Source organism: Crassostrea angulata, chromosome 6 (assembly GCF_025612915.1).
Source record: "Crassostrea angulata isolate pt1a10 chromosome 6, ASM2561291v2, whole genome shotgun sequence".
NCBI lineage: Eukaryota > Metazoa > Mollusca > Bivalvia > Ostreida > Ostreidae > Magallana > Magallana angulata.
This window is the reverse complement of record NC_069116.1, coordinates 2,135,922-2,145,841: the sequence shown is the minus strand read 5'-3', so window position 1 is coordinate 2,145,841 and position 9,920 is coordinate 2,135,922. Positions and strand designations below refer to the sequence as shown.

The 9,920-nt window shown below is 33.5% G+C and overlaps 1 protein-coding gene across 1 annotated transcript; it reads right to left on the bottom strand.

Moving 5' to 3' along the window:
• LOC128190679 (B1 bradykinin receptor-like) lies at positions 1–1,011 on the bottom strand. Its single transcript, XM_052862811.1, has one exon. The coding sequence runs from the start codon at positions 1,009–1,011 to the stop codon at positions 1–3; it is 1,011 nt and encodes a 336-aa protein (XP_052718771.1).
• Positions 1,012–9,920: the final 8,909 nt, after the last annotated feature.

Genomic DNA, 9,920 nt, shown 5'->3' with positions numbered 1-9,920 from the left:
CTAGTGTTGATTGCATTTGAAGAAGTGCAAGTGAAAGATGCTCTTGAGTCCCAGGCGAAAATTGGCACAAAACACAACGTAAATAATGAAATTTGCAGTGAAGGATACATAGTACAGTATTTGTAGTATAGCGTTAATGTAGTTATCACTAAACACCGCCGTATCCTTGCCAGATATCAGGGTAGATATCTGATATCGAAGTCTAAAGATAAAGCTCGGCCCGCTAAACATCACGTGGGATATACTGATCAGCAGCAATGCCCGCGCTATTCTCAGCAAGGATCTCTCTCGCCGAGATATTCTGACGTTTCTGTGATGTCTCAAACACGACACTGCTATGTTCCTCCAAAGTAATTGTCGACTTACACAAGCACAGATCAGTGCAAGAGTCAGAATTCCGGGCAACAGAAGCGTGGCCAGCGTGTCAATGTAGAATAGCACGTGGTTCAAAATGATAGCCGTCTGTCCGTATCTTGGGGTACAGAACCTCGAGCCCGACTTATTTTCAACCCCTGTTGACCACAAGGACATGGAATAAAGAGCGATAGATAAAACGACGAGACACGACACAAGAATCTTTGCCTTGCGTCGCTGACAGACGAACCTGACGGCCGTGATGTGATGGACAATGACGTAATGCTCAAACGTAATCACAGTGACCAACCACACCGTCAGAAAACTGGTGACGTACGTCAGAAAGACGACGGTCTGACAGACGCCGTCACGGTGAATAACGGGCACCTGCACCACCTCCAGCCAGGCCAAGAGTACGGACAGCATGTAAACGCACGACGACCCGGACAGCGAGGCCAGGTAAAAGTTGGAGGAGTTCAGACGCAGGTATTTAGAGGTGAAAACACAGGTCGCTAAAAAGTTTACCAAAAACCCAAACCCACAAATAAGCGGCTGTATGTACAGAGTCATGAATGTGGCGACCTCCATAAGTTGGACGAAATCCTTGTCATCAAACATCTGGATATAGTAGGCATAGTCCTCGCTACTGAAGTTCATCTTGACTCTACATTCACTCCCAATCTGCTTGTCCAACTCTTCATATCTTTTTAAATCAAATAACAAACGCTGAATAACGCCCGCTCCTGTAACTGACTTTTCACCTCCTAGAGAACTACCCTCTTCTCGGAGAATCCGTATTCCCTAATTCTTCAAGTCTTAGAGAGGCTTGTACTGGTAACCGCTGGCTCCCCGCTTTTGGAGGATCGGGTTGTGTTGACGCTTTCCTTCGAAGAACTCCGACATCCCTTGTTTTACATTGCACATCTTTTCTATTGCCATCAATCAATATTTAGTAACATACCTTGTGTTACGAATAATGGGTTCTTATCTGCATATTGGCAGTCTAATATTTCCATCTGATGCATTCGAATGACTGATTTATTAAAACAAAGATCTAGAATTTCGGGATTTTCTGGTCGTCGTATCACACACGTCCGGTTTTTCGGGAGACAAAGGCAAAAACAGAAATGAAGGTCTGTCGGGATTTTAAATTATATTTCACTTAAATGATGCAGAGGTCGCCAGTGTCGATGATTTATATTTCGTGGGGGCATAACACCGTAAGACATCGGGGATTGTTTCTCTGCCACATGCGTCTCTACTGCACAAAACCCAGCTTGAGTATCCACAGAGAAAATTATGAAACATTTCTAAATCAAAAGGCATTAATCAATTATAATTATGTGCTTTATCCCGTGGTGCTGAAGTAGAAGACGTGTATTTTAATTAGTGTATTGAGATACTAGATGAACTTTATTTGATTTTTCCTGCATGTGAAGGACTCTTAATATTATATATACAGTGAATTATTGGTACATTTAACAGGTTTGACGATATATAATTATAGCCCTTGCAGAAATAATAAAAATCACTATCAATTCTTTTGAAATGTGCACAGAGTACCAAACCAGTTATACGTTATTATACGTACCTTTTATCACCCAAAGCTTTGATAAAGAGGAAAATAGATAGCTATAAGTACAACTCTGATGACCTTGCAAACAACTTGATTGCATGGATTTGATCTAAAATAAACTAAAAACGACGGATATGTAATTATATCTGGAGAATAGGCTCTGAGTTGGTTCTAAGATTTTACATCGCAGCGTAAGTTGTCCGAGATCGCTGATTTGCATGTGACCAGGAGTCTCGTGTTATATCTCGGGGACATCGAGTTCTGGTCACCGGCGCACCGGAAGTCTCGAAACTAATCAATATTTGCATTGTGCACATTAAAACGGTTGTGCAATCATTCAATGCTCAAAGGCCTATTTTTTTTAATATGTCTATTTGTTATGACGCAGGTTTGATTTTTGTCCTTCTTAAATAGAAAGTTGTATGTCAATTTTTCTAAAATAGCAAACTGTAAAAAGATACAAAACGACAACTGGATTGATAATCTTTTGTTTGTCAATAGCTGATATTGTAGTGTGTACGTGGTTTCCAATTTTATGTTTTAAGCCCGTAGTGCTTAATGCCATCTTGTACCGGTCACAAAGTGGAAGTCATTTATAAATGGCGACTAGTCGTGAAAATTCTTATCAGAACACTAGACTGGTCATCTATCTGTTACATCTCTTGATAAACATCGAACAGAGAAGGTTTACATAGGCATTGCCTGCTGCCTAATCCGTTTATGTAAATATATATATATTTGCATAAAATTTGTTCAAATAAAAAATACCAGAGCACCAGTCTTTCAGAACACCGGAAGAGATATTGTAAAGGTACATTAGAATACATTCTTAGAAAATATTTTGATTCATTACCAAATATTGCTTCAGCACATTAAGCAATTTACGTTTTTAAAAAATATTCAGATATTTCTTCAAGATAATTAAAGAAGGTATGACACAAGCGGCATTTTGCATGGAGTTTTCCGCTTTAATGTTCTGTCTGTCTGAGTGATTGACGTCTTTAGGCGACAATGTAAAAACCCACTGAGGGGGATTTGTTCTTGTTCCGAAGAATAAATTACGCAATTATTTTAACACCAAGAATAAAACTGGAACAAAATAACATGATGTTGTTATTTAGAAATAAAATATTTTCAAAAGAATTTTCGTACATGAATAAACTTTCAAAAGAGTTTATTGACTCGATCCAGGAATCATTTTGTATGAATGAATATAAAACACACAAACGCAGGCTATTAGTCTTATCAAATCCCTTTGAAATAAAGTTTCATCCTCTATAACATAAATTTCTTTATTCAATAAGTTTCACTTCATGCAGTAACTCCATAAAAACAGTATTTTGCATGGTAGCAAGTATGAACATTGCAAAATACCAAAAGTACTTTTCAATTCTATCTTTTTATTCTCTTTTCGCAATCTTTGTCCTGCTAGTTTAAACAAAAAAGGGGTGCTACATTATATATAGTTCTGGAAAGTTTTGGTTGTTTTAGCGACATGATATTTTTCTTGTTCCAAGAACATGTAAGAACAGCCAAAGACACCCGTAATTACACATCACGCAAAAGTCAGAAATTACAACGTTTCCCTTTGTCAGTTGCAACTATTCTATCTGTTTTTGCGCACAATCAATATAAATTGATGAACTATCCTTCCTGTTTAATGTAATGATGTTTCATTTTTAGTTTACAGCATCTAGAAGGCCGGAAGACCATGCTTTATATGTAAAAATTGCAAATTCCTTCGTTTAATTTGTTTTATTGATTTTTTTTTTTCTGTTACTTTTTTCTTATGAAACTATTGATAAAAAAACCCTCAGTGATGTTGAATTAAGACTCATCATACCTCTTTTTCATAAGACTTCTAAAAACAGCGTAGCGCGCCTCTGCATATCAGTGCTTTGATCGGGTTACTGTTCCTAGTCCGGCAATCGTAGTAAAATTTATTCTCCAACAAACTGGTCGCGTCTTCTTGATCTTACAAAATGGCAGAGGACAGGAAATTTCAGTGCTTTGTTGACCTAATATAGTATACTATTTTCATTGTTTTATAAGATGGTAAACCACATGGTACCTACTTACCTTGAAAATCTTTTAGAACCATGTATTCCACCTATAACCCCATATCCTTTAAGAAATCATGATGAATCTACTTACACTATCCCTCAAGCCAGAACAACATCTTATTTAAAAAGTTTCATACCATCTACAGTTAAGCTATGGAATGATCTTCCACTAGCTATTAGAAGTCTTCCAAAGTTGGCTTGCTTTTCAAATGCTATTAAGAAATTTTTTTTTAAGACTCCAACAAAACTTTTTAATTTAGGGAATCGGAGGGAAAACATTATACATTGTCAACTAAGAAATAATGCTAGCAGTTTAAATGCTGACTTATTTTGTGATTTTATTCGAGAAAATTCTGTTTGTGATTATTGTGGTTTTCATACTGAAAATGCAAATCATTTTTTCTTTGAGTGCCCAAAATATAATGATGAAAGAAATTGTTTCTTTCATCAAATATCTATGTTAAATCTCCAAAAACCAATTACCTTAGATCTATTACTGTTTGGAGATAATGATGTTTCATATGATGAAAATGTTAAATTGTTCAAGCTTGTACATGAATACATTAAAAAATCCAGAAGATTTGTGTAAAGAAAATAATGTAATTAACACATATACTGAAAATGTAAACAAAATTATGCATATACCTATATTTATATATATATGCTGTAACCTTATTGACAAAACTTGATAATTCTGTTCTACTTTTGTTATAACCGGTTTTGTCAATTTTATCTTTTTTTCCCCTCTTTTTTTCTTTTGTTCACTTTGCTACACAAAAAAATCATGTATTCTTAATTGTATCATTTAACTCCACAATTCTTGTATTTTATACATATGACTACCTTGTACCTAGTGGAGAAGGCTTAAATAGGCTTTGCCTGCTGCCCAATCCTATTATGTAAATATTATTTTGCATAATAAAATATGTTCAAATACTATTTTCATTAATTACCCTTTTATTCAGCTACAAGGTTTACAACACCAACACATTCCAGAACATTAACTTTATTATTAGAAAAAATGAACACGTAAAAAGCAATTCCTATCATCCATGCCATGATGAAGACAAAATCCTGCAATTATCCTGGTTTAACTGGAATTTATCATTTCAGATATAACAAATCTTTTAAAATCAATTCTATGTAAGAATCAAAGATTTATAAAAGGGTCTGGCCACGCATAGTCACCAATTTTTCTTATATTTCATACATTAACACATCTAGGTTAAAAACGCAAAAAACCATTAAAAGTTGGTTGCTAGGGTTAACCGTTGCCATAGTAATTGAGGAAAAAGATGGAAAAATAGCAAAACTCCCCTACTTTGAAGCCATATTAGAAGGTTTTGCCCACTAATGTAAACTATCAAAGACATAAAACAGCCATTGTCCTATCTTCAATCATTAAACTTTTTTTAGAAAATTGATGGAGAAACCAATACTTTTAAGATGTAACCATGGCAACCTTTACAAAATATTAAAATCAGTTTTTTGCGGTGTTTTTAAAAAGCCGAAATGGGATACTGTTAAATTTTTACATCCATATCAATATCCATGCTATATATGTATTATTATGAAAATTGACATCCGTTGCTATGGGAAATTTTAAGATGATTTGGATAAGCTTTTATTCCCGATTTTAGAATTTTTTTGTAATTTTTATAGTTGGAACTTGTAAAAATATATCTTATTTTTCAATTTATATTACAAAAAGCTTTGTTATGCAACAAGGAAGTGTTGTTGCTATGGAAAAGTACATTGTAAGTTGCGTAAAAAAATCACAGAAATTCTTACTTTTTGAAAAGTCCATAGCAACGGCAGTAATTTTTAGAAAATTGCAGATTTTTTTCAAGTGTCTTTAAAGTTAAGGACATATTTTATTTTTTCTCATCATTTGATTTTATATATTTATTCATTATAAATGAATGATATCCATTCAAAAATGCCTATAAATATTAAAAATTTTTCTTATTTTTCAAGCTTGTTACCATAGCAACGGTTCTCATTTTTCATATTTAAATTCTTAATTGCACAATTATAATAATCCAAGATTTGCACTTTTTATTTAAATTAAATGAAGAAAACAGATTTTAAAATTTCTGTTTAGTAACCATTGAAACGCTCTAAAAATATGCGTTTCTCCGTGAATTTTTTTCTTTCCTTTGAAAAATGACAACTATTTTTAATAATATATTCTACCTTGGAAACCTAAAGTTCTTCACATTACTCACAATATGTTCTCAAAAAAGCATTATAATGCCTTTTTTACATCTTTACCCTCGGTTACCATGGCAACGGGACAACATAGCAACAAACAAATGGTATTAGGCTTTTTTGCTCACCAAAGTCTATCAAAATGTCAAGTATGAAGAAAATCCGTGACTATGCTTGGCCACCGAATTTTGATTCTTACATAGAATTGGTCTTAAAAGATATACATGTAAATGGTTATAACTATCAAAAAAGTTTAAAAATTTTGTCGCTAAATTAGTGTTCGTTGGAAGTGCATATTGCATAAATACAATAAGATTAATCGATTTTGAAATATTTATTTATGTTAATGTTCTTGTATAGATTATTTACACGCATTAGATGACAAAAATAAACATATCGGTAGATGTCAATTATTTGTATTTACTGCAGACTGTCTTCCGACCTCTGTATTCTTTGCAGTAAAACAAAAAAACAAGATAAGAGGTTTTTGTTCATAAATCGATGAAAAAGCTTTTATAAACTTTTAGAATCGGATTACGTAAGATGTGTACTGTCTGATGGATGATATTCTAAAATAGCTTTGAGCCATTCCCAGGGGGTGTTATTACAAATGACGAACTCGGGGGACTTTTGAGGTACAGTATACGTTAGGGGAAATCACACCTACAGCGTTCTATCTGGTTGTTATGGGGGGCTTAAGGTTTGCAAACAATTATTCAATTTTGTGTAAGAATGTAAGGACAGTAAATTATCCTGCATTCGTGTGTAAACTATCTCTATGGTAAATAAACATTGATGTCGCAGTATTTCAGGTATATATGATATTTTTAAGGTGGTAATACGAGAAAAATAACATGTGATGTGTATATATGTACTTTAGCAAACACGGTGGTTCTAATATGGAACTGTAGCCAACAGATAATTGATATTGAAGGGATATATTGTGGTTCTAATAAGGAACTGTAGCCAACAGATAATTGATATTGAAGGGATATATTGTGGTTCTAATAAGGAACTGTAGCCAACAGATAATTGATATTGAAGGGATATATTGTGGTTCTAATAAGGAACTGTAGCCAACAGATAATTGATATTGAAGGGATATATTGTGGTTCTAATAAGGAACTGTAGCCAACAGATAATTGATATTGAAGGGATATATTGTGGTTCTAATAAGGAACTGTAGCCAACAGATAATTGATATTGAAGGGATATATTGTGGTTCTAATAAGGAACTGTAGCCAACAGATAATTGATATTGAAGGGATATATTGTGGTTCTGGGGCGTTTCCGGTCGTCTGATATAATGCATGACGACATTATTACGGGCCGCCGGAAGGCGTTATTTGATATACTATTACTTATTAGGTTCGTTACTGACTGTTTACAGAAATTTATGGGGTCGGTAAAGTCCATAGAAGGCGAGGCGGAGCCGAGTCTTCTATGGACTTTACCGACACCACAAATTTCTGTAAGCAGTCAGTAACAAACCTAATAAGTGTTTTGTTTTGTCAAGGACCTACAGTTTGATATGTAAACAAACAAAAGATAATATATAACGATTAAATTCATAACTTAATTCTCTAATTTTCTACCTTCCTTGTCAGTTGTTTGTGCAAACCTCGATGCTATTGTAGGATCATAGTATTACGTCACGGGCAAAGGGGGTTCACTCTAAATATTTTGGGGCTTAAAAATTAAAGGTATGGTTGAACGTTTGTGTAAAAAATCAGCTCAAATAACGTTATGTTCGCCATGTTGCCGTTTAAATTTTGACGCTTGCCCTGGAATGTAATTTATGAGGCAACCACATGACGCGATTCATCCAATAATGATGCCAAAACATTCTAGTCCGAGGCAAAACAAATTTAAATATTGTTAATGCGTTTCTGCGGTATAGTTTTTTTTAATTGAATTAATGTTATGCTTATTTTTATGAATTAAAAGTAAATTTGCGTGTAGAAATATGCTTTATGCCTTTTAAAAAAAATCACATATTTTTGGTTTTACTCGTAAATAAAATATAGGTCATACTTAGTAGATTGTCGTGTTTGGCGCGTTTTAGTCGAGACTATAATCTATTCGGAAAATATTCTTTTCAAAACAATGCATCGGGATCGCTATACGGGACATACCAAAGACCTGAATGTCATTAAATTTTATATAAATGATGCAGATACGATGCCCCTGTGCAGTAACAAACTCGATTCTTTATGATAATTGTAAAATGTTAAACTTCAAAACAAGTTGCTGCAAGTATTTTAAAATTTACCATAAAAATTAGTACAACCAATTCGTTATTTTCTTCGTTGTGGTGTGTGTTTTATGTAAACAACCAATGATTCATACAACAATTATACTTTTTGCGGCCCATTTGACGCTTGCGTCAATAGGATTTCTTGTGTATATATTGGAAAACAGATAAGGAAATTATTTCCCAGTTGCATCACAGACTGCACGTGCACAAGGCAGCCTTAAGGAAGCATTGTACCAAAAAAAATGAAGTTTTATTTATGATTGAGTTCGAAATGTTAATGTGTACGATATCGAATTTCTATGATATAATGCACTATGGTTAATACATGATTTTGTGTATATTTTTTTTTAAAAAAGTAACTTAGTATTCTTTCCAGTGAGCTTTGTTGTCATGTTTCTTCTTTTTTTTCGATAAATATTTAATTTTGTGAATCAGTTTAATAACAAAATTCTTCTGGTCTTCAAAGAAAAATAATTAAACCACAGCAATCAAAGATTGTCGTTTATGTTAAGAAAATTACATTGACATTGTGCGCTTTTTATAAATCTAATAGGCAAACTTCCTTACAAATTTTGACATCTCAAGATCTTGCAGATTCTTAGATTCTTTTTTTGAAAATATTAAATATTTTGGAAAAGTTGTTTGTTGCAGGTGTTCCTTAAAGCAAAATTTAATTTTCTGAGATAAATTATTGTTGAAGGTTGCTCATGTGAATCTTTGGAAAAAATGACACTGTTTTAATAAAACTAGGATCAAAATATCTCAGACAGTGAGATTTATTAAACTTTAAACTTTGAGAGCAGGCAAATTAAATCGACAAAACAAACGTATGTTATTATTATTGTAATAAAAAACAATAATTGAATTCGAACTTAGATCCTGCATAACAAACGTTTGTTGAAATACCTATTAAAAAATAAAGGCTAAACAAATTGAGTAAATTTGATTGAGGTGTTTTTTAAGACTATCTTTTATTGAAAAAAATAATAGAATCTCAGACTTTTCAATTATTAATAAAGAGCTTTCATTTACCAACAAAAAAGGTTTTGCATTTTATCAGAAAAAAGAATTATGAAATAATCATAAATGAATGGTTCCGATTTTTATTTCACTTGTGAAATCACTTTTTAATAGAAATGCCCCGTGAATAAATTTGGCGTTTTGAGCAACTAAGTGATGTGAAGTTAAGAACCTTGGCTTTATAGAGACGTTCATTATTTTAGTGTCACAGCTTCTTTCAGACCCAGCGTGATTCTGATGACAGTTGTCCTCATGTTGTGCCGTCATTGGTCTGGAGTCCAACTCGACTGGATCAGTGGTTCATGTATACTGTTCTGATAGGGAGATTTGTACGTGAAGCGGTGGGTGGGACTGTGATGAAGCACTGATTATTCTGACTGTGCGAAAACTGTGTGTGAAAAATGCATCAAAAAGCATTTCCCAGTCATGTTGATTACTG

Excerpts from the sequence above, each read along its gene's own strand:
- LOC128190679 (XM_052862811.1), bottom strand. The coding sequence starts at position 1,011 with ATGAACTTCAGTAGCGAGGACTATGCCTACTATATCCAGATGTTTGAT.